The following is a 24,016-nucleotide window of genomic DNA, read 5'->3' as shown; positions in this document are numbered from 1 at the left end:
TTTAAGGAACAACACTGGTTTCTTTTCTTAAGCCATGGAAAAGGTGCAGCACAGGGAAATACAAGTTCCCTCCCACAATCATCTGTGCTGCACTTTGGAGTTAGCTTTAATGCCATCTACCTCACCCCATCCCCCCTCTGCCATGGCAATTAATAGCGATGATTCATGCTGGCCAAGTGCTAGGGGACACCGCCCCGTAGGAATGAATAGCTTTCTAACAACCACCACATGGGTCATTGTTTTAGGAAAGGTTTTTCATTTACTGGGTCAGCACAGAAGAAAGGAATGAATGGTCATCTCTGTTCCCTTACTAAAAGTACATTACTTTCTAACAGGTGACCATGAACGATATCACTCTCCTGAGGATAACAGACAGAGAAAAAGAAATTATGCTTCTTGAATGCCAGCAGTCCCCAGGTCCATTAGCTGCTAGGATATGTCATGCAATGATTCCTGATTACGTGCTGCAGGCATGGCGTGGTAAAGTTTCGTTTCATGGCGGACGGAATAAGGCCACCCTGCCCAGAAACCTTCTGCAGAGGCTTTTGGGGTACCTCCAGGAGTGCTTCATAGAGATGTCCCTGGAGGATTTTCGCTCCATCCCCAGACATGTTAACAGACTGTACCAGTAACTCTAATTCCAGCTACTGCATGCAAGCACTCATGCCAAATCACTCAATAAACCTACGCTTTTAATAATAAAAAGTGCACTCACCAAAGGACGATTCCACAGCATCATTTTCTGTGCTACTGGCTTGAGAGGGCTGGCAGGGTACTTCTGTAAGGGTTAGGAAAAGATCCTGGCTGTTAGGTGGAATTGAATGCTCTGTGCTCTCTACTGGATCGTCCTCCTCTTGGGCCTCATCGTGATCTTCACCGTCCTCTAAATCTTCGGCAGTGGCAGAGATCACTACCCCCACCTCTGAATCCACAGACAAGGGGGGGTTTGTCGTTGCGCAGTTCCCCAATATTGCGTTAAGCTCATCATAGAAGCGGCATGTTTTGGGGCCAGATCCTGACCTGCCCTTTGCTGCTTTGGTCTTCCGATACGCCTGTCTGAGCTCCTTTACTTTAACTCTGCACTGCAGTGAGTCTCTGCTATGTCCTCTCTCCCGCATGGCATTAGAAATCTTTTCAAAGGTTTTCTCATTTCGTCTGCTGGACTGCAGTTCTGAAAGCACTGAGTCTTCTCCCCATACAGCTATCAGATCCATTAACTCCTGTGTGTTCCATGCTGGGGCTCTTTTCCGATTCTCAGGAGATTGCATTGTTATCTCTGTGTTCATCGCCCTTGCAGATTCTCTGATGGCTAATATGGGCTGAGTGCCAAGAGAAGGTTTTCCCACATTCTCTGCTTTCATAGGGCCTGTCCCCTGTGTGGATTCTCTGATGCTGAGAAAGGGCTGAGCTGCTAGTGAAGGTTTTCCCACACTCACTGCATTTGTAGGACAGCTACCCTGTGTGGATTCTCTGATGTCTACAAAGGCCTGATCTGTAAGTGAAAATTTTCCCACACTCACGGCATTCATAGGGCCTTTCCCCCGTGTGGATTCTCTGATGTTTAGAAAGGTTTGAGCTGCTAATGAAGGTTTTCCCACACTCACGGCATTTAAAGGGCCTCTCCCCTGTGTGGATTCTCTGATATAGAGAAAGGGCTGATCTTTCAATGAACCTTTTCCCACACTCACGGCATTCATAGGGCCTGTCCCCTGTGTGGATTCTCCGATGAACAGAAAGGGATGATCTGTGAGTGAAGTTTTCCCATGCTCACTGCGTTCATAGGGCCAGTCGCCTGTGTGGATTCTCTGATGATTAAGAAGGGCTGAGTAGTCACATATGTTTTTTCCACACTCTGTGCATGTATTTTTTCTCTTTCTAATGATGATTTCCTGCTTTGTTGTGGTTTCCCTGAGGTCCTTCTGAGTTCCCTGAGAGGAAAAACGTTTACCCAATTTCTCCCTTGGCTGGTTTCCTTGCTCTCTTTCTGGTCTGTGCTGAATCTCACAGGATTTTTCCTCCTCATGACTCCTGGACACATTGCTTTTTGATCTTTGCAATAATGCTCTGTGTTTATCCAGCTGCTGAACATTTTTCTGCTGAGAATTCTGCTCCTCTTTCTCACATGTCATTGCATCACCTGCTGTGAAAAAGACAGAAACCTCAAACAGGGATGAAAAGTGAAAATCCAAAACAAACTAAGTGCTGGAGGGAGGTCAAATAAAAATCACAAACTGAACTCCCCCATACTCTTCCCCAAAACAGGAGAGAGGAGGGGATCAATTTGGCTTTTAAATCCCATCCAAATTCTCAAGGGAAAGAGAGGAAGCTACTGCCTTGTGTCTGCTAGAATCTACAGGAAGCCATGAGCTATAGTTATCCTGAGGATATGACCCCTGCTGGCAACAATAATGAACTGAGAGGCCTCTCAAGGGCTTTGTAGGGCATCCCAGATGTTTTCTTCAGGCACTTTCACACTCACAGTTGGCTTAATGTTTCCTCACCTCCGCAGGGAGATCTCAGGGTCTGTTTTCCCTCTGAACCCTGCAGGTCTGAGACCCATGGCTCTTCCCCTTGTTCCAGCTGGGAGATCACATCAGGTTTGGAAACTGGAAAACCTGCTCAGATGAAAGAAGACAAAGGAGTTCTGTTGATTTCATCAAACTTTGTCATAAAAAACATTCTATTAATTTAACTTTAATACTTAGTGAGACCTGGTGTGCCTGGGCTAGTCCTCACTGAAAATGCCAAGACCAGGGAAAGCTGAAAAAGGGAGAGCAGAGGCTCCCCAAACTGGTGGTTAACACGGAAGTTAAACTCACCAACCAGTCACGAACTGTGCTTCTGATCCCCCACACTGGTTATCGAGAAATTGAAAAAAGAAATCACACGGCCCCCTTTATTGCATTCTAGTTCTCTGATTTCCCAATCAGCACCTAGGTCCAGCACAGTGAGAGATTATTTAAAAACTCTGCTCACATAAACAAAGTGTTCTTCTGACCCCAGAGTCAGCCACATTACCAGGTCAGTATGGGTTTGGATCTTACCCAAAATACTATGATGCCAGCCAATCCTTAGCACCTAAAGTAAAGGTTTATAAGCAAGAAAGCATCTAAACTAAAGGTTTATTATAAAAGAAAGAAAGAAAAGGGGAGTTGTTAAATGGGAAAGCAGTCAGACACATTCAGAAATCTATACATCTGGTTCTTAGCAGTATTGGTGAGTTTCTGGCTTGAACGGCTCCCTGGTACACATCCACATTATTCAGTCCTTTGTTCAAGCCTTCAGTTTGTAGAGAAGTTGCTCTAGAGGTAGGAAGGGGGATTGAAGACAAAATGGAGATGATGCAGATGCCCTTTATATTCCCTTTGCCAAGTGGCTTCTACTTCGGGTGTCCCGAACACAAGCTTCACAGCACATGGCATGGACAAGCCTTGCAGTTCTCAGTACACAGTGTAATACAGCATGGCCAGAGGGCAGCAGGACAGGGTTAGAAGGGAGCCTTATTCCCTGCAGAGGGAAGAAAGTTTGCTATAGATTAACTAGAGCTCCTGAAGCCAATTGGAGCACCTGCAGTCAGCCACCTGATAAAGACCCCTGCTCCAATCAGACAGGGAAGGAGTTGGAGCAGAAAGGATTGGTACTGGAGCAGAGAACAGTTTGAAGGGAAGCAGTGGAAAGTTTGGAGAAGTGCTGCAGTGGGCTAAGAAGTCCAAGACCCTAGATAAGGGGCACTTGGCTTGTAAAGAGGGAGGGCAGGAAGCCCCCACAAGCTGAAGGGCAGGAGCAGGGAGAAGGAACCGCCAGTTCAAGTGGTTCACCACTAACCTCAGGGCCCCTGGGCTGGGACCTGGAGAAGAGGGTGGGCCCAGGTCCCTCCCACTCCACTCCCCTCCTCAAGGACACTAGGGGGATAATTAAAATACCGATTCAGAGGCAAGCAATGACACCCTGAACCTTCCCCAAAGAAGAGAAAGCGTGAGACCCAGCATAACAGTACCGGCAATTTGCCACAGTATTTATAATAAAATAATAACAATAATATAAAGTGTCTCTCAATTCCATATAGTGTCACTTAATAAACCAGTGAATTCCCAGGACCGGTTCCCCAGGTGTTTGAAGATGCCGAACACTCTGCTTATGAGGGACTGTAATACTCACCTATATGTTGGGAACGCACAGACACACACTGTGAAAGTCTGTTCCCTTATGTTCACCCTTTTAGAAAATTATGATCAATTTTGTTCATAGTATGTGTCAGGGCTGAATCCCCACTCTATCACTCCGAGTACAGAAAGTGGGGGCCCGACAGGATTCTACAAATTAATTTGTGCCACTCTAGGCTTGAATTAAATCCCCAAAATTACAGCTTTTCTCTGACATTGGCTTGGTAAATGCTGCCACCACCCAAATGCAAAAAAACCCCAAACCCTTGGATCCAGGAAGGAGCACTTGAGAATTCTTCCCTCTGGGGGCACCCTCAAGCCCTTTCACCTCCCCTCCAGGAAAGAGCTGAGAAAGAAAACAAAGGAAATTAGCTGTGGCTACCAGCTAATCAAACAACACACACAAACTTCTTAGGACACCAAAAATCCAATCCTGTTCTTAAAAGAGGTAAATTTTTTATTAAAATTGAAAAGGAAAACAATACATCGGGAATGTAGGCTTTTTGCTTCTGGCTTTCTTGGGGGTTCACCTTAAAGCTTACAAGCAAACAAAAGCATCTGAGACAGCACAGAGGAGATCCGAAAGCCAAAATTAAAAAAGAAAACCTGAATGTGTCTGTCCAAACATTCCCTATCCAAATCATTTCTTCTAGGTATGAAAAATGAATTTTCATACCTGCTTCAAGCCTTACACAGCATTGCTACTCCATGTCTCCTCCGGAGAACAGACAAAGGGAAAGTTACTTTCCCATTTAACAAAGTTCTAGCCTTTCTATTGGCTCTTTTGGTCAGGTGCTCAATACTTTTTTTAAAAAAAACAAAACTCTGTTGGCTTGTTAATCCTTTAAAGGTAAAGCAAGCAGAGAACTCGCAACAACAGGGATTTTACAGCCAACTGGCTGGCTGGGTGTTTATAAAAGGGAGATCCCTCCCCTCCCGTTCATTTATCACTGTATGGCTTGTGAAGTACCATTTGAAAAGACATAATCTACTCAATATCCTCCTGTTAAAATGTGTAGCAACATTGTATGTAAAGTTATGAGATTTTACAGTATGATGTTACTGAAAAAGCTGCATCCCTAACCCTAAGTTCCTCAGAGACAGCAAGGCAAACAGCTGGTCAAACAGCCATTCTCCAGGAGGGGGAAGGTGTGAAGATGACATTTACATTCCATCACAGCGACACTTCAAGCTCGTATCTATGACAGCCTGGCACCATGACTCAGCTGGGAACTGAAGTGGTTTCTAGTATAAAGGACTGGATTATAAAAAGAGGTGAGGAAAATGCATGGGACTCTCTCTCTCCCCTTTTCCTCTGCTCATGACAACTCCTGAAGAACTGAATGTGGGCGGCAGGGGCAGGTTAGGGGGAGCCCTGGCTGAAAGGAAAACCAGCCTGTCTCAGCAGATGTTGAGAGAAACATTTGTTATAAATCCCTTTTGGTTTGTTAAGTTAAACATTAGTTTGTGTTTTATCTTGCTTTTCTTCCATAAACAATTCTGACTTTTATGCCTCATTACTTATAGTCACTTAAAATCTTTCTGTCAGTAGTTAATAATTTTGTTTCCTTTTTTTAATCAAACCAGTGTGTTTAGATTAAAGTGTGTTGGAAACTCCATTCGGAATAACAAGGCTGGTGCATGTCACTTTCCACTGATGAAACAACAGATTTCATATGAGCTCCCATTCTTCAGGAGTGTGCTGGACAGTGCAAGATGCACACTTCTGGGGGAAGTCTGGGAGCAGAGAATTTTCTGGGGTTCTCCTGTGAGGTACTGTAATTTGTGAGTCACTGACTAGCAGCACTCAAAACTGTGTAGCTGGGAGTGAGTTACATGCTGGAGACTGCCTGTGAACTGCCCAGGAGTGGCTGCTCTCACAGTAGAGCAGTGGAAAAGGCACCCCAGCTTGGGGAACTGAGGGAACAGAGCTGTTCAACAGTCCAGATCGTACTGTGCTTTATGTCACAGACACTCAATTTCAAAAAGTCTCCTAAAACACACAAAGTAAATCCACGTCCCAGAAATTAGTCTCCCTGGCACTGCTTCTTGCTGACAGAGAGGTCCAGAGACAAAGAGAGAGTCCTGGGGAAGCTGGAAACATAAGCGTGGGGTTCAGTGGAAAAAGGGAACAGGAAGGGCAGGGATATTACTGAATGCAGGATCTCAGCAGTACTAGACGTCAGGATAACACATAGTGCAGCCCATTGGGAAACACAATCCCAACTATACATACAGAATGATGGGGTCTAAATTCGTTATTTCCACTGATTTCTATAAGGGCAATAAGATATTCTCTGTATTACTGTCTATCCCTTTTTAAATAATTCCTAACATCCTGTTTGCTTTTTTGACTTCCGCTGCACACTGCTGGATGTCTTCAGAGAACTATCCACGACAAAAAGATCTTTTTCCTGATTAGCCTAATTTTGCCCCCATCATATTGTATGTATAGTTGGGGTTATTTTTTCCAATGTGCATTACTTTACATTTATACACATTTGCCATTTTGTTGCCCAGTCACTTAGTTTTGAGAGCTCTTTTTGAAGTTCTTCACAGTTTGTTTTGGTCTTAACTATCTTGAGTAGTTTAGTATTGTGACGTTATTGATATACTCTGGGACCATATAGAACATGGTTGCAACCAAGGTCCTGTAGTGGCACCAAATCTTATGTAAAGGGGGTCATATAAGGTGTCCAAGACCAGGTTATGGGTTGCTGGTTATAACTGTGGTGTCTATATGTATGTATCATTTTGTAGTTGAAGTTATGAGTATTGGCTCTACACTGTCTGTATTTCGAACTTCTGCTGTGCTTCTGGGAGACATCCCAGACAAGTTGGTGTTAGCTCTGCCTAGCATGCTTGATGGTCCATTAAGGGCCATCAGCTATTCAACTGACCCATTGAGAGAAGGCAGATATGCCTTGTAACTCAGAAAAGTATGCAGGGACTTGCCCATGTGACTCCAGACTCCATTTTGCTGTAATTTTCCACGGTAAGAACAAAGAAGTGTTCTTACACCTGGAAAAGCCCATAGAAGTCTGATGCCTCATCTCCATCTTCTTTTCAATCCTGCTTCTTACCTCTGGAGGAACTTTGCTACAAACTGAAGCTCTGAACAAAGGACTGACTGACCCATCCCAGAGGGGGAAGTACTCCAGAGACTTGATTTGAATCTGCAGTTTACTCCATCACTGCTACAAGCCTGAACTAAGAACTTTGCCATTACTACATGTAATTGATTCCATTTAACCAATTGATAGCAGTTTTCAGGTATCTAAAAGGGTGTCATCAGGAGGAGGGAGAAAACTTGTTCACCTTAGCCTCCAATGATAGAACAAGAAGAAATGGGCTTAAACTGCAGCAAGGGAGATTCAGGTTGGACATTAGGAAAAAGTTTCTAACTGTCAGGGTAGTTAAACACTGGAATAGATTGCCTACAGAAGTTGTGGAATCTCCCTCTCTGGAGATATTTAAGAGTAGGTTTATCATAACCTTAGTCCCAGATTTGGACCTTAGCGTCCAAAATATGGGGGTTAGCATAAAAACCTCCAAGCTTAGTTACCAGCTTGGACCTGGTACCTACTGCCACCACCCAAAAAATTAGAGTGTTTTGGGGCACTCTGGTCCCCCTGAAAAACCTTCCCTGGGACCCCAAGACCCAAATCCCTTGAGTCTCACAACAAAGGGAAATAATCCTTTTTCCCTTCCCCCCTCCAGGTGCTCCTGGAGAGATACACAGACACAAGCTCTGTGAAACTACACAGAGACTCCCCCCTCTCTGTTCCCAATCCTGGAAACAAAAAGTACTTTCCTATTCCCCCAGAGGGAATGCAAAATCAGGCTAGCAATCCAACACACAGATCTCCCCGATTTCTTCCTCCCACCAATTCCCTGGTGAGTACAGACTCAATTTCCCTGAAGTAAAGAAAACTTCAACAGGTCTTAAAAGAAAGCTTTATATAAAAAGAAAGAAAAATACATACAAATGTGCTCTCTGTATTAAGATGATACAATACAGGGTAAATTGCTTAAAAGAATATTGAATAAACAGCCTTATTCAAAAAGAATACAAATCAAAGCACTCCAGCACTTATATTCATGCAAATACCAAAGAAAAGAAACCATAGAACTTACTATCTGATTTCTTTGTCCTTACACTTAGAAACAGAAGACTAGAAGGTAGAAACTGCTTCTCCAAAGCTCAGAGAAAGCAGGCAGGCAGACAAAAGACTTAGACACAACCTTCCCTCCACCCAGAGTTGAAAAAATCCGGTTTCCTGATTGGTCCTCTGGTCAGGTGCTTCAGGTGAAAGAGACATTAACCCTTAGCTATCTGTTTATGACAAGGTTAGATAAATGTCTATTAGGGATGGTCTAGACAATATTTGGTCCTGCCATGAGGGCAGGGGACTGGACTCGATGACCTCTCGAGGTCCCTTCCAGTCATAGAGTCTATGAATTCTAGCTCTCCTCTCTGTCTTTTTCCTTTTATGAATAAACCTTTAGATTTTAGATTCTAAAGGACTGGCAACAGCGTGATTTGTGGGTAAGATCTGATGTGTATATTGATCTGGGTCTGGGGCTTGATTCTTTGGGATCGAGAGAACCTTTTTCTTTTATTGGGTATTGGTTTTCATATCCATTCATCCCCAGGACGAGTGCACTGATGGTGATACTGGAAGACTGGAGTGTCTAAGGGAATTGCTTGTGCGACTTGCGATTAACCAGTGGGGTGAAACCAACATCCTCTTTGTCTGGCTGGTTTGGTTTGCCTTAGAGGTGGAAAAATACCAGCCTTGGGCTGCAACTGCCTTGTTTTAAGCAATTTGTCCTGAATTGGCACTCTTAGTTGGGTCCCACCAGAACAGCATCGTCACAACTATCATCTGCAAACTTTGCCACCTCACCTCACTGTTTACTCCTTTCTCCAGATCATTTATGAATAAGTTGAATAGGATTGGTCCAAGGAGTGACCCTTGGGGAACACCACTAGTTACTCCTCTCCATTCCGAAAGTTTACCATTTATTCCTACCCTTTGTTCCCTGTCTTTTATCCAGTTCTCAATCCATGAAAAGATCTTCCCTCTTATCCCATGATAACATAATTTATGTAAGAGCCTTTGGTGAGGTACCTTGTCAAAGGCTTTCTGGAAATCTAAGTACACTATGTCCACTGAATCCCCTTGTCCACATGTTTGTTGACACTTTCAAAGAACTCTAATAGATTAGTATGACATGATTTCCCTTTACAGAAACCATGTTGACTTTTGCTCAACAATTTTTGTTCTATGTTCCTGACAATTTTATTCTATACTATTGTTTCAACTAATTTGCCTGGTACGGATATTAGACTTACTGGTCTGTAACTGCCAGGATCGCCTCTAGAGCCCTTTTTAAATATTGGTGTTACATTAGCAATCTTCCAGTCATTGGGTACAGAAGCCAGTTTAAAGGACAGGTTACAAATCATAGCTAATAATTCCCCAATTTCACATTTGAGTTCCTTCAGAACTCTTGGGTAAATACCATCTGGTTCTGGTGACTTGTTTCAGTTAAGTTTATCAATTAGTTCCAAAACCTCCTCTACTGACACTTAAATCTGAGGAATTGCCACAGATTAGTCACCCACAAAAGGTTTGGGAATCTCACCAACATCCTCAGCCATGAAGACTGAAGCAAAGAATGCATTTAGTTTTTCCGCAATGACTTTATCGTCTTTAAGGGCTCCTTTTGTATTTCAATCGTCCAGGGGCCCCACTGGTGGTTTAGCAGGCTTCCTGCTTTGATGTACTTAAAAACATTTTATTACCTTCTGAGTTTTCGGCTAGCCCCTTCTTCAAACTCCTCTTTGGCTTTTCTTATTACATTTTTACACTTAATTTGGCAGTGCTTATGCTCTCTCCTATATACCTCACTAGGATTTGACTTCCACTTTTAAAAAGATGCCTTTTTATCTCTCACTGCTTCTTTTACATGGTTGTTAAGCCACAGTGACTCTTTTTTTTAGTTCTTTTGCTGTGTTTCTCAATTTAGGGTATACATTTAAGTTGAGCCTCTAATATTGTGTCTTTGAAAAGTGTCCATGCAGCTTGCAGGGATTTCACTCTAGTCATTGTACCTTTTAACTTCTGTTTAACTAACCTCCTCGTTTTTTCATTGTTCCTCTTTCTGAAATTAAATGCTACAGTGTTGAGCTGTTCTTCCCACCACAGGAATGTTTAAATGTTGTTATATTATGGTCACTATTTCCAAGCAGTGATGTTACAGTTACCTCTTGGACTTGATCCTGCGCTCCACTCTGCACTAAATCGAGAGTTGCTTCTCCCCTTGCAGGTTCTTGAACCAGCTGCTCCATGAAGCAGTCATTTAAAGTATCGAGATATTCTGTCTCTGCATTTTCTCCTGACGTTACATGTACACAGTCAATATGGGGATAATTGAAATCCCACACTATTATGGAGTTCTTTATTTTGATAGTCTCTCTAATCTCCCTTGGCATTTCATCCTCACTATCACTGTCTTTGACAGGTGGTCGATAACAGATCCCTATTGTTATATTCTTATCAGAGCATGGAATTACTTTCCATAGAGATTTTATGGAACATGCGGTTTCATTTACTTCATTTGAGTTTACATTTTCTTTAACATACAGTGCCACTCCCCTCTCCACCCCCCGAGGATGACCTGCTCTGTCCTTCCAATATATTTTGTACCCTGGAACGATTGTGTCCCATTGACTGTCCTCAGTCCACTAGGTTTCTGTGACGCCTATTATGTCAAAATCCTCCTTTAACATGAGGCTCTCTAATTCACCCATCTTATTATTTAGATTTCTAGCATTTCTGTACAAGCACTTAAACTTGTCACTCTTTATTTGTCTGCCCTTTTCTGATGTATCTGATGCTTGTGTGCGTGAATGCTTCTCGTCTGATCTGGCCCCTACTTTATCCTCTTCCAGCCTCTCTTCCTGACTAAAACTAGAAAAATCCCTATCACTAGATTCTTCTCTAAGACAAGTCTCTGTCCCATCCATGAACTCCTCTGCAGCCACTGACTTTCCCCCATCTCTTGGTGTAAAAACTGCTCTGCAACCTTTTTAATGTTAAGTGCCAGCAGTCTGGTTCCACTTTGGTTTAGGAGGAGCCCATCCTTCCTGTATAGGCTCCCCCATCCCTAAAGTTTCCCCAGTTCCTAATAAATCTAAACCCCTCCTCTCTACACCATCATCTCATCCACACATGGAGACTCTAAAGCTCTGCCTGCCTACCTGGCCCTGTGTGTGGAACTGGAAGCATTTCTGAGAATGCCACCATAGAGGTCCCGGATTTCAGTCTCTTTCCTAGCAGACTAAATTTGGCCTCCAGGACGTCTCACTTACCCTTCCTTATGTCACTGATATCTACATGTACCATGACCACTGGCTCCTCCCCAGCACTACACATAAATCTATATAGATGCCGTGAGAAATCTGCAACCTTCGCACCAGGCAGACAAGTCACCATATGGTTCTCCCGGTCATCAGAAACCCAGCTATCCCTGTTTCTAATGATCAAATCTCCCATTACTAACAGCTGCCTTTTCTTAATGACTGGAGTTCCCACCCTGGAGAGGTAACCTCAGTGCAAGAGGTGACCCTAACACCATCTGGAAGGAGGGTCCCAATTATGGGAAGATTTCCCTCTGCTCCCATTGACTGCTCTCCTTCTCTGGGCCTTTCATCCTCCTCAACAGCGCAGTGGCTGTCAGACCAGAGGTGGGAGAAATCTACAAGTGTTCCGGAAAGCCTCATCAACATACTTCTCTGGCTCCCTTAGCGTCTCCAGTTCCACCACCCTGGCTTCTAAAGCCATCACGCGGTCTCTGAGGGCCAGGAGCTCCGTGCACTGAATGCACACATAAGCCAGCCACCCACGGGGCAGGTAATCATACATGCTACATTGAGTGTAATAAACAGGATAGCCCCCACTCTGCTGCTGGGCTTCTGCCTGCATTCTCTCTTACAGTTACCTAGGTTAACAGGGTTTTTTTTTCAATCAAGAAGTTTGTATTATAGCTTAAATGTTTTAGAGACTGGCAAGAGAACCTCGCCCCCTTCCCACTCCCCTTCCAAACTCCCTCACGAAACTCCCTGTTAGCAGCCCTGTTTGAAAAGCTCCCTGGTCACTTGCTCACTGCTTTACAAAGCACTCCCCTATCACATACCTCCCCTGCCCCCAAACCCCTGCTTGAGCCACTCAGGTTAGGGGGCTGGGAGCAACCCCCGGTAACCCAGCCCACTCTCCCAGTCCCCAGCCCTGACTCCTGCACCCCCTCCCACATACCAAGCCCTCTCATCCTATGCTCTGACTCTTGCACCCCCTCACACACCCCCACATTGCCACCTGCACCCCTCACACCAAATGGGAGCTGCCCCAGGTAAGCACTCCACACCCCAACCTCCTGCCCAAAACCTGAGCCCCCTCCTGCATCCTAAAATCTGGCCAGACCGTGCATCTCAATCTCCAGCCTGCTCCTGCACCCTAACTCCCTCCCAGACTCTGCACCCCCAGCCCTGACTCCTGCACCCTGAACACCCTGCCCTCACTGACTCCTGCACCTGGACACCCCAGCCCTTACTCCTTCACCCCTCTCAAACACACCCCAGTTCCCTACCCTCTCTGATTCCTGCAGCCACCCAAAACCGCTTCCCTCCCCCACCCCCATTCCCCTCTCACATCCCCAGCCCTGACTTCTGTACCCCAACCAGAAGCCTCCTGCCCACCATGACTCCTGCCCCCCACTTCCCCACCTGCATTGCTCGCATGAAACAGGAGCTGCTCCAGGTAAATGCTCCAGACCCAATCCCCTGCCCCAGCCCTGAGCCCCCTCCCACACCCTAACTCCTGGCCAGACACTGCACTCCAACGTTTTTAGTTTTTAATAAAGGGCTCTTATCCAAAGTGCTTTAAAATAGTTAGCTAACGGTACAAACAATATATGGAAAGATCATTAAGTGGTGCACCAAGACTCTCAGCAATTTTCAAGTGGTCTGTGGAAAAATCGGTTAGACGACAAAAACAATCCATACACCTCACTTTATTTTCACTTACTTCCTATTGCTTATAGGAGGAGGAGGAAGGAAAAAAAAGAATGAAAAATGAAGGTTGGAGGGAAATAAGAATGTTTTCTTGCCTGTGTCCCAAGGAGGGACCCCTAAAATGGAGCTGAGCACAGGGCCTCACTAACGCTAAATCCACCACTGAGCTTCCTTCTCTGGATACCCCCAGCCAGCATTCAAGGACACACGGACTGTCTGTGTGATAAGTAACCTGGATCAGCAGCTCTGACTCCAGCAGCCTGCTCATTACACCCCAAGCACATTCAGGTCTGGGTGGAGAACGCTCAGGGTTTGAGAGGTCAGGGGTAGGAAGCTTCTGCTGAGTATGCTGCACCTAACCCTCAGTTTTACTTGAGCAAACAGGAGATATTTGACGCTGTGCGATACGGTTCCTGTGCTCTGTTCCCAAAGTGTCCTGCAGCAGGGGACGATCTCTGACAGCGTGTGTGTCACTGGCATATTGGCGTGATGCTGAAACAGGACAGAGTAGAGGTGGCACTGGGGGCTGGCATGAACCATCTCTCTTCTTTTCCCATTCCAAGAACAGACGGGACAGGAACCCTTACCCAGCGAGGTCACATTCTCATAGTTCTCCTGCATGACATCCCTGTAGAGGGCTCTCTGAGTGGGGTCCAGCAGAGCCCCCTCTTCCCTGGTGAAATACACAGCCACCTCCTCAAAGGTCACCGGCTCCTGAAAGAGCAAGAGTCCAACACTCAGTACCTGCTGCCCCACTCACAGCCCCCCTATACATGGGGGACAGGAGCCAAACAGAAACTCTGGGTGGATTGCAGTCAGAGTCCCACCCCCACTCTGCTCAGAGCATCCAGGAAACACCAGGGGGAGGGGACGAAGAGAGAGCCCCTCCTCACTCCCAGCAGAGCCATCACACACCTACTAGCCACTGACTGATTCAGGAGATGGAGCCCTAGCAGGGTCCAGGGACAGCTCCCTGGTAGGAAGCCCAACACCCTCCCCATTCTGAAGAGCTGGATGTGAAGGGAGGGGAATCTCCCCTAAGCCTCACTAGTGGGTACCCCCTTCATATCTCACAGCAGCCGCTGGTTACTCAGGTCGGGCTCCAGCACTGGGAGTCTGGTCAGTTTTCCCAGCTCCATGGAGCTGGGTTATTTTCTGCTCCACAAACTAGAGCATTTCCACTGCCGAACCTCATGGGTCTGTTCCAAGAATCTAGGCAAATTATTAACTAACTCCCAGCAGGTTTAGCACACCCCTGTCCTCCTCCCATTCTCCACCTTGTGCATTTCCTGCAAACCAGACTGTGCAAACCTTCCCATCTCCGGTGTATTTGCTGTCCCTCTGCCTCCTGGAGGAACCCACCAGCAACTCCCTGATAATACCTACCTGAACTAGCTCCTCTGCAGCCATTTCTCTCCCCTGTCCAACGAGAGGATGGGATGAACTGGAGCGAAACATGGACATTATTCCGCAGCCTGGCAGGGTGAGAAGGGCAGTTGTGAAGGTTTCAGAAGACACTAACTCAGTTCACAGCATGATTCCCCCCGGCCCTTTCCCCACAGATAGACACCCTAGTCTGCCATGCTGAGAAAGGCTTGATCTCTGTGTACAGTGTAGACCTGGCCCCTCCTGCCAGGCTAAGCCCCCAGACACATGTTTAGCCTCCCTTCTCCCTCCCCCCATCCCATAAAAAAGTCTCTGAACACAAGGCTAGAAAAAAGCAGAACCAAAGGAGTCACTGTGGGGAATTCCCTCAGACACTGACCCCACGGCAGCCACACCCCAGCAGGGGGAATATGGGGTCAGGAACTAGATTTTCCTCTGTCTGATTCTCATCTTTTCTACAGGAAAGTGACTCTATCCAGGGTGCAGCAATACATCTTTCTGGGCAGATTAGAGATCTGGAAATCTCGCTCCAAACTCTTCTCTCCCACTGCGCCTTTCGATCTCTCTTTCCCCTTTTCCCATCCCCTCTCCCTGCCCATCTGGTAGGAAAGTCCCATTCCTGGGTAGTTTGCTCTCCCATGGTTGGATTTGCTCCTGAAATTGCTAATGGGACGAGAAATGAGGGGGGGTCTGTTTGTGTAGAGTCATTTTAAGGCCAGACCCCAGCATTTTCCCTTCGTTCCTTTCAGTTACTTGGAATGTCTGTCTCAGAATTTAGTATTAATAGGGCCCAGGGCTGCCCTACGGGGCTAGGACCAGCTGGAGAAAGTCATCCCCTGGGCCGAGTAGAGAAGCAGCTTTAATTAAGGTCACTTCCCAGCACAGAACCCTCCTGGAGGAGCAGGAGCTGCCAAGCCTAGTCTCCCAGATCACAATGGAGGCTGCAGCATCTGACCTAGGAAGCTGAACCTCAATATCCTGAGCAGAGAGGGACAAAGCGTTTGAGCAGCTTCCCTCCTTTAACTCTGCAGCGAGAGCAGCTAATGAGAGCCCCTCCTCACAGGGAGAATTGCTGATCTCATTTGCCCCACTGTCCATCTAGAGTCACTCCTTGTCTTTCCATACAGTGACTCTGGATTAGCATTGGTCTCAATCAAACCAGATTTCACAAATGAGTCCAGAATGCTGTGGAAGAGACCATTGTGTGGCAGTGCTGACCCCCTTCCCACCTCCCTCACCGCCCACATCGAGAACAAGGACTGGTGGCACAAATTTTCCAAACCGGAACCAAAAGTTCCTGTAGTTTTCAAAAGAGGAGAAAAGCAAAATCTGTGATTTCACACTCACAGTGTTTGATAAGTGGATAGAAAGTTATCACAGTGACAGGGCATGTGACTGGGGAATGCCGGGCAGTGCTTGGAGCCAGGACTCTGGTACAAGTTGATCAGAGAGAAGGATCATGGTTAGTAGAAGTTCCCACAGACAGGGGCCCAACAGATATTCCCTGGGACGCAGCCCCCCAGAGTCCCTGGCCAGGGACCCCAGATACCCCTCAAAGCCCCACCAGCCAGGGAATCCCCACCAGACCATGACTGTCAGGTTGGAAATCCCGAAGAGTTCCCCCCACCAAAAGCCCCCATCAGCCAGGAACCTCCCCAAGGGAACCCCCCACTGGGAACTGAGACCCTCACTGCCTGCCTAGGACTCCTCCCCCAAGCAGGATCTGCCCTGCCATTTGTCTGGGACCCCTTTCTCTATCTTACAGAACTCCCTGATGCTTTTCAGTGGGACCCCTCACTCTGCTTCCCTGGCATCCCCTGACCTAGTGCCAGGGATCCTCTCCCCCAGCTCTGTGCACGGCAACAAAACCAGGAACCAGCCGGGGGAGCCGAGTCAGAGTCCCTGGCACAGCACCAGTCTCCCTCTAACCCCCTGTTCTGCCCCCCAAAGAGACACCCACCCCCACTGTTCTGCAGCCACCAGGCCCCTAGCGATACCCACCTCCAGGACCCATAGCCTCAGGGATGGGCACAACCCACCAACCTGACTAGGGTACCCAATGTCCAGCCATCCAAACACCTCCCCCTACCACAATGTCCCTTCAGCTGCAATCTCCCCACACAGACACCCTCCCCGCCCCCGCAACACTGTTACCTCACAGTGCCTGAGAAGTGGGTAGGAAGATATCACCACCCCCTGCTGGCCAGTCACACATGCAGAGGGAGCCCTGGGGGATGTCTCTTGAATAGGAGAATGGAAGGCCTGGAGGGTAAGAAATGTCCATGCCCTGTCACTAGCAAATAATGGCCACCATGGATCCACCCCAGAGGTGGCTGCATCTTACACTGTGGGAATCAGCCTCTCCCAGAGACCATTTGCCATGAGGTTTGGGATACTTCTGGACCTATGCTGCACTCACAGCAACCTCCTTATCCCAGGCCAACTGGAGAAAAGGGTCCAGCCAACTCTCCCGTTACCAGGTGGGAACCACTGATCCCCAAAAGGGGAGGGCTCTGGCTTTGATGGGTATTAAATATGTGGCTGGTCTCTTTCATCAGCAAACATTTTAACAGAGATAAGGGAGGGGGGGAGAAATGATTTTCAAAGGAGAGGGCAAAGACCATCACTGGGAAATTTAACCCACTGCAACCTCCAGGATGGAGACGGATTCAGGGAAACAGGCTCCATCCAAAGAAGGAGAAATTGCTGGGATTGAGAAACATGGGGAACAGCCCCAAACATGAAAGGATTTTTAATTGACATTTGATAATAACATAGAAATGAAAGAGAAAGGCTGGAAATCAGAGGGATTTTATATCAGTTGTTGTTAGGAGGTAAAATCCAAGTGTTTCACATCAAAATTTGATAAATGAATAAAGAGGAAATGAGCACCATTTGCAAACATTTTATATGCATGTTCAAGAATCGGAGAAAAGGTGTAAACCTGAGATTTTCTTTTTATGTTATAATTAGAGAGGCGGCAAAATCTCAGGGCATATTCAATTAGAAATAGACAACTAGAGAGAAGTGGGACAAATGTTTAGGTTATTTTATATGAATCTTTGAGATTTGCAAAGAAAATGAGTCACAAACTGATTATTGTACATTTACTATACTATACTACACTACACATTTACTGCTTTTCTCCCTCCAAGCAGAACCCACCACCAGCTCCCTGAGAATCCCTTACCTGAGCCAGCTCCATTGCAGCCATTGCCTTCCCCCTGGGAGGATGGGATGATATGGAGCAAAACGTGGACATTATTCTGTAGCCAGGGCGAGAAGGGCAATGTGAGAGCATTCACACAGGGTTTCTGTCCTTTCCACATGTCGATTCCCCCCAGGATCTTCCCCTGCTAGGTTCTGCCACACTATGAAGCACAGAGTGACCTTATCCCAGTACAGATCTAGCCCCCTCCTACCAGGGTGTAACCCTCTGACACATGGGGAAACCTTCCCAGCAGCAGAGTCTCTCTGTTTCACTTATCAAGTTTGCGGGCGATACCAAGCTTGGAGGGGTTGAAAGGACTTTGGAGAATAGAACTGAAATTCAAAATCATCTGGACAAACTGGAGAAATGGTCTGTAGTAAATAGGATGAAATTCAATAAAGACAAATCCAAAGTACTCCCCTTAGGAAGGAACCATCAGTTGCACACATACAAGACAGGAAATGACGGCCCAGGAAGGAGCACTGCGGAGACGGATCTGGGAGTCACAGTGGATCACAAGCTAAATATGAGTCAACAACGTTACACTATTGCAAAGAAAGGAAGCATAATTCTGGGATGTATTAGCAGCAGTATTGTAAGCAAGACACGAGAAGTAATTCTTCTGCTCTACTCCAGACTGGTTAGGCCTCAACTGGACTAGTGTGTCCAGTTCTGGGGGCTACATTTCAGGAAAGATGTGGAAAAATTGGAGAAAGTCCAGAGAAGAGCAACAAAAATGATTAAAGGTCTAGAGAAGACAGCCTATGAGGGAAGACTGAAAAAACAGCATTTGTTTAGTCTGGAGAAGAGAAGACAGAGGGGACATGATCAGCTTTCAAGTACATAAAAGGTCATTACAAGGACGAGGGAGAAAAATTGTTCTTAACCTCTGCAGACAGGACAAAAAGCAATGGGCTTAAATTGCAGCAAGGGAGGTTTAGGTTGGACATTAGGAAAAACTCCCTAACTGTCAGGGCAGTTGAGCACTGGAATAAATTGCTTAGGGAGGTTGTGGAATCTCCATCATTGGGGATTCAGAAAGAAAAAGGTTGAGAACCCCTGGAGTAAGGGACATCTGTCATGAAGGTGAGCTCAGCTGCGTGGCGAGATATATGGGATCACCCAAGAGGACTGTCTGTGATTCCATGTTAATGCTGTTACAGAGCCTGAAGCGTTTACATTGAATATTTGGTTGCTGAAATCTCCATACGGACCTCACACCCAATTTGGGGTTTGTGCCCTGCTTCCTATCAGTCTGCCTGAGGTTGGTGCTCATGCTCTCGAGTCACTGGAGACAGCGTTACAGAGAAAGGGGCTGTGACTTCCCCATGGTCACTAAACAAGACAGTGACAGAGCCAGGAACAGACCCTGTTAACTCCAGAGCCCCGTCACCTGCAGCTTGGAAAGGTCCCCAGAGCACACTGTATTAGGCTGCAGGAAGAGGAGTGCAGGGACTGCAGCTGAGCTGCCCTGCCAAGACAGCCTGTGCATCCATGGACAAACCACCTCGCTGGGGGGGTGTGCCCTGGGTCAGGAGAAGTCAGTGTCCAGCACTGTGGGGCTGTGCTCCTGGCTCATACCTCCAGCACTCACTGCTGCCCCTCCCTTACCAGCTGCACTGGTCAGCCAGATCCTGCCCTCTGTGAGGTCACTTCCCCCTGCTCCCACCACCTCAAACCTTCGAACTGGGACATGGTGCACCAGTACCAATCACAGTGCACTAGTGTAAATTCTGTCTGTACTAAGGGTTTGCACAAGTGCCTAAAACATCAGTGTGGCAGAGACCTTCAGAAACAGCAGTACGGTGGCACTACAACCTATTTCTAGCTCGATCACAGACAGCCTGGGTGATCTTGGACATGTCAATGTTTCTCCTCCCAACTTTACTCTTTTTACCCAGTTGCCCACTCACTAGGGTCTCCTCTCTCTCCAGAGCTGCTCACCACTAAAATCTGTGTGGGTGTCACCAGAGCTGAGGTAGTTCAGCTCTGGAATAGTCTTACAAGGGGGGCTGTGGAGTCTCTTTCCCTGGAAGTTTTTAAGAACAAGTAGGACAAACCTCTGTCAGATATAATCTACATATACTTGGTTTGCCTCAGCAGAGACTGCTGGACTTGATAACATTTTGAGGTCCTGTCCAGCACTACATTTCTAGGATGCTATGCAATATATACATATAAAAACACAACATACAGAATAAAACCCACCACAACATAATGTCAGGCAATTCAGGGGAAAAAAAACAACACAGCCTACACTCCACAGCATAAAATGACAATACAAAGGAAAAGAAAGCAACACGATGCAAACGACAACATCTTAGGACAAAAACACACAATGGAAAATAGCTCAACTCAAACCAACATAGCACAGGCACCAAACAAGCTGGGGCAAAACAATGCACCATAAAACTGCTACACAACATGGTGCGATCACAGTTCCAAATGGCACCATGCAAAACAGCTCAGCGTAGAACAGGACACAGCACAAAAGAGAATTATTTCAATGCAGGCCTGGAAGGGATCTTGAGAGGGCGTCTACTCCAGCCTCCTGTGCTGAGGCAGAACCAAGTATCCCTAGACATTCCCAGACTGGTGTATCTCTAACCTGGGTCTTAAAAACCTCCAGTGAAGGAAATTCCACAGCCTCCCTTGTAAGCCAACGCAAGGCAAACACACACTAAAACAATGCTGTACACACACATGCTGGGCTTTTGGTTAAGGGGAGTGATAAGAATTGAAACAATTTGGATTCAGTTCCCAGTTTTGCCCCGAATTCTCCATGCAAACTTGTTAGACACCAGCGGCTGGCCTGTGCCAGCTAACTGGGGCTCACATGGCTCAGGCTGCAGGGCTGTTTAATTGTGGTGTCCATGTTCCGGCTGGGGCTGCAGCCCAAGCTCTGGCACCCTCCCACCTCGCAGAGTCCTACAGCCTGGCTCCAGCCTGAGCCCAGACATCTACACTGCAATTAAACAGGCCCTTTGCCTGAGCCCTGTGAGCCTGAGTCAGCTGGCATGGGCCAGCTGGGGGGTTTTTAACAGGAGGATAGAGATACCCTTGGTGTCTTTTCCGCACCTGTCACAATGGGGCCCCTGATCTTGGTCAGTGTCTGTGCAGAGCCCTGCACAACAGGAAGCCTGATCTCAGTTGGGGACTCTGCAACTCCCAGCATTACAGGATCCCTGATTTTGTTTAGGGTCCCTGCAGCAACTAGCAAAATGTGGGGGCAGGATCTCTGTCAGGGTCTGTGCAGTGCACAATACAGTGGTGGGGGGTGATCTTTGTTAGGGTCAGTGCAATGCCAGGCCCAACGGGGACACAGATCTTAGTCAAGGTCTCTGAAGTGCCCAGAACAATGGAGGCAGCAGTTTGGGTCACAGTCGTGCGCTGTCTGGCACAAGAGGGACCGTGATTTTAGTGCAGGTCTCAGTTTTACCTGGACAACAGTGTGGTCTGATCTCACCTGGGGTCTCTTCAGTGCCTGGCAGAACTAGGCCCAGATCGCAGTTGGGGTCTCCGCAGCGCCTGGCAGAACAGGGCCACGCTCAGTACGATAGGAGCCCTGATCTCAGTCACACACCTGGAGAGAAAAGGGGGAAGATTTTTGAGAATTCAATATCCGTATTTCAGAACTGAGGAGAAAATGAGGCACAAACTAAATATTTGGCAATATAAGGGACAAACATCAACATGTGGGGAGATTTTATGTCACCATTCAACAGTTCAAGAGAAAAGAGGGGAAATTGGAGAGGATTATACAGGGATATTGAATCAACAACAGGATGGGACGGATTCTTCTTGCCTCACACTCACAGGCCCAGGAGGGAGCCCTGGGTGATGTCTTTTCACAGGGGAAAGGAGTGGGGCTGGAGTCAGGTCACTGGCTGTGGGGTCTGGGAATGTGACTAGCAGGTGATGGGGGGAGGAGTAACTGGACTGGGAAACCTGGGGCTGGGCCATCTCCATGGGGGACACTTGCTCCTCCCTCCCCTTCCTGGCCCTTCCCACGCCCTGTTGCCAGCAGAGAGGGGCCCCCCCAGCCCAGCCCAGAGGTGTCCCTGTCTCAGGGCCCCCCCAGCCTCTGCCCAGTTCAGAAATCACTCGGGGGAACCATTTCCCACCCACACAAGGACAAATCCCTGCAGGTGAAAATGGGGGAAACACCCCAAACCTGAGATCTGAACTGGCCATTGGCGAAGGGCAGAGAAAATGGGGCACAATGGGGGGAGGGGAACAGGGAACTTCTCAGGGTTTGGGGGAGGGGGGGTCACCCTGGGTGCTGCTCGTTGCTCTCTAGGGAGAAAGGGGGCAGGACGGGAGAGGAGGGGGGTCCCCATGGGGGGGACAGCGGTAAATCCGAGGGGATCTCAGCCCCCCCCGTTCTCTCCCCGCTCCGCGGGGGTCACCTGCTCCCCCCCCCCCCGGCCATGTCCGGGCTGCACAGACATTCCCCCCCCGCCCCTTTCCCAGCCCCCGCCCGGCCCCACCGGGGGTTAATGCGGGACTCTCCTCCTCCCCGATCTGCGCATGCCCAGAGCCCCCACGGCACAAACCCTTCTCCGGCCCCGGGAGAGGCTCCAACGGCCCCGCGCGAGCCAGGCAGAGCCGGAGCGGCCAACGCGCGTTTGCAACTCGGTTTCTTCTCGCCCACCCAGCGTCACTTCCGGTCCAGGGAGAGTCAGGAACTACATCTCCCAGCCTGCCCCGGGGGCGCTTCCGCTTTTTCTATCCCAGGGAAGGGAGGTCCCCGGGGCCAAACTGACCCTCTCCGCACCGCTCATGCTGTGCCCCGGCCCCACCCCCTCTCCCAGCCGGGGCCTCTCAAACCCCCCCCCCCCGCCTGTTCCCGGGAAGCGTGGGGGGTTGGGACACGCGGGGACCCGCCTCAGCCCGGAGGGGAAAGGAGAAAAGCAGGGACTCAGCCTCCCCCCAGGCCCTGGAGACACCCCGGCGGCTTTGCAGGGCACAGGGAGGGGCTGGAGCAGCTGGGAGCGGGTGGGGTTGCGGGGCACAGGACGGCATTAACCCCTCCGTGCCCGGCCGGGGGGCGGGCCTCTATGGCTGCAGTGGCGTCAGCTCAGGTCGGGATTATTGGGGGGTTGCTAGTGGGTTCCAGCTGGAAGGGGAGGGGCAGGAAATACTGAAGAGGTGGCAACTTCTGGGGAGTTAGGGCTGGAGGGGGCAGGGGATACCCTGGGTGAGGAAAGGGAGGGGGACAGAGTGTGACAAACCTGCTGGGACTTGTTAACATGGACCTAGATCCTCAGAACAAACACTTGTCTGTTGGGGGAGAAAATTCCCTAATTTGTGAAACAGGAAACAGACAAACCAACCCCCTGGGCAGAGCTGGGAAAACTGACCAGACTTCCAGTGCTGAGTCCTCAGCCTGCTACCCAGGGGCTGGTGTGACATGGAAAGGGGGCACCCACCAGGGAGGTGCGGGGAAGATGTCCTGGCCCCTCACATCCAGCTGCTGGCAGTGGGGAGGGTGTTGGGTTCCTACCATGGGGTTGTATCAGCCCCTGGCTAGTAGGTGTGTGATGGATCTGCAGGCAGAGACAAGGGGTCTCTCTTTGTTCCCTCACCGTGGTGCCCCGGCTGCTCTCAGCAGTGTGGGGATAGGACTCTGCCGACTGTTTCTCTCTCAGAGCTTCCATTTGATTGGCTGCTTTCCCCCATGAATAGTGGGGCTGTGAGTGGGGCAGCAGGTATTGAGTGTTGGACTCTTGCTCTTTCAGGGGCTGGTGACCTTTGAGGAGGTGGCTGTGTATTTCACCAGGGAAGAGGGGGCTCTGGTGGACCCCACTCGCAGAACCCTTTACAGAGACATCATGCAGGAGAACTATGAGAAGGTGACCTTGCCGGGTAAGGATTCCCGTCCCCTCGGTTCTTAGAAGGGGAAATGAAAAGTTTAGGTTCACACCACTCCCACAATGCCACCTCTGCTCTGCCCGGTTTCAGCAGCGCCCCGACATGCCAGTGACACACACACTAGTCCTCTGCCCTCCCCTGTTACAGAGCGCTCTGGGAACAGAACAGTCCAGCAGAAACTCTCACAACTTCTCTTTGCTAAGATATTCGGGTTCATCTCCATCATAACAAACAGATGTTCCTCCCCCTGGGCTGCTCTCCAGTACTGAACCTCCTGCACACAGACCAGCTGAGACTTGCAAA

General features: G+C 48.3%; 2 protein-coding genes and 1 pseudogene across 22 annotated transcripts in view; 1 reads left to right on the top strand and 2 right to left on the bottom strand.

Moving 5' to 3' along the window:
- LOC127039430 (zinc finger protein 3-like) overlaps positions 1-3,374 on the bottom strand; it is a 68,079-nt pseudogene extending 64,705 nt beyond the window's left edge.
- LOC127039376 (zinc finger protein OZF-like) overlaps positions 1-24,016 on the bottom strand; it is a 231,323-nt gene that overhangs the window by 46,654 nt on the left and 160,653 nt on the right. For 3 of the 20 annotated variants that reach the window (XM_050932986.1, XM_050932992.1, XM_050932997.1), the window contains one exon: positions 13,830-13,956. The exons of 6 other annotated variants lie outside the window; for them this stretch is intronic. In XM_050932986.1, the coding sequence (XP_050788943.1) occupies positions 13,830-13,956 (127 nt within the window). Of the gene's footprint in view, positions 1-13,829; positions 13,957-17,818; positions 18,143-21,305; positions 21,423-22,395; positions 22,659-24,016 lie in introns of those variants that run through there. 11 more of the 20 variants (XM_050932994.1, XM_050933000.1, XM_050932999.1 and 8 more) reach the window with 7 other exon arrangements.
- LOC127039365 (zinc finger protein 883-like) overlaps positions 22,805-24,016 on the top strand; it is a 116,613-nt gene continuing 115,401 nt past the window's right edge. Inside the window, exon 1 of one of the 2 annotated variants that reach the window (XM_050932943.1) lies at positions 22,805-22,923. In XM_050932943.1, the coding sequence (XP_050788900.1) occupies positions 22,900-22,923 (24 nt within the window). In that variant the 5' untranslated portion in view covers positions 22,805-22,899. Of the gene's footprint in view, positions 22,924-23,095; positions 23,551-24,016 lie in introns of those variants that run through there. The other variant, XM_050932944.1, reaches the window with a different exon arrangement.

This window comes from Gopherus flavomarginatus, chromosome 23 (assembly GCF_025201925.1).
Source record: "Gopherus flavomarginatus isolate rGopFla2 chromosome 23, rGopFla2.mat.asm, whole genome shotgun sequence".
Lineage (NCBI taxonomy): Eukaryota > Metazoa > Chordata > Testudines > Testudinidae > Gopherus > Gopherus flavomarginatus.
Note: the sequence above shows the minus strand (reverse complement) of the source record. Positions and strands in the feature narration are given on the sequence as shown.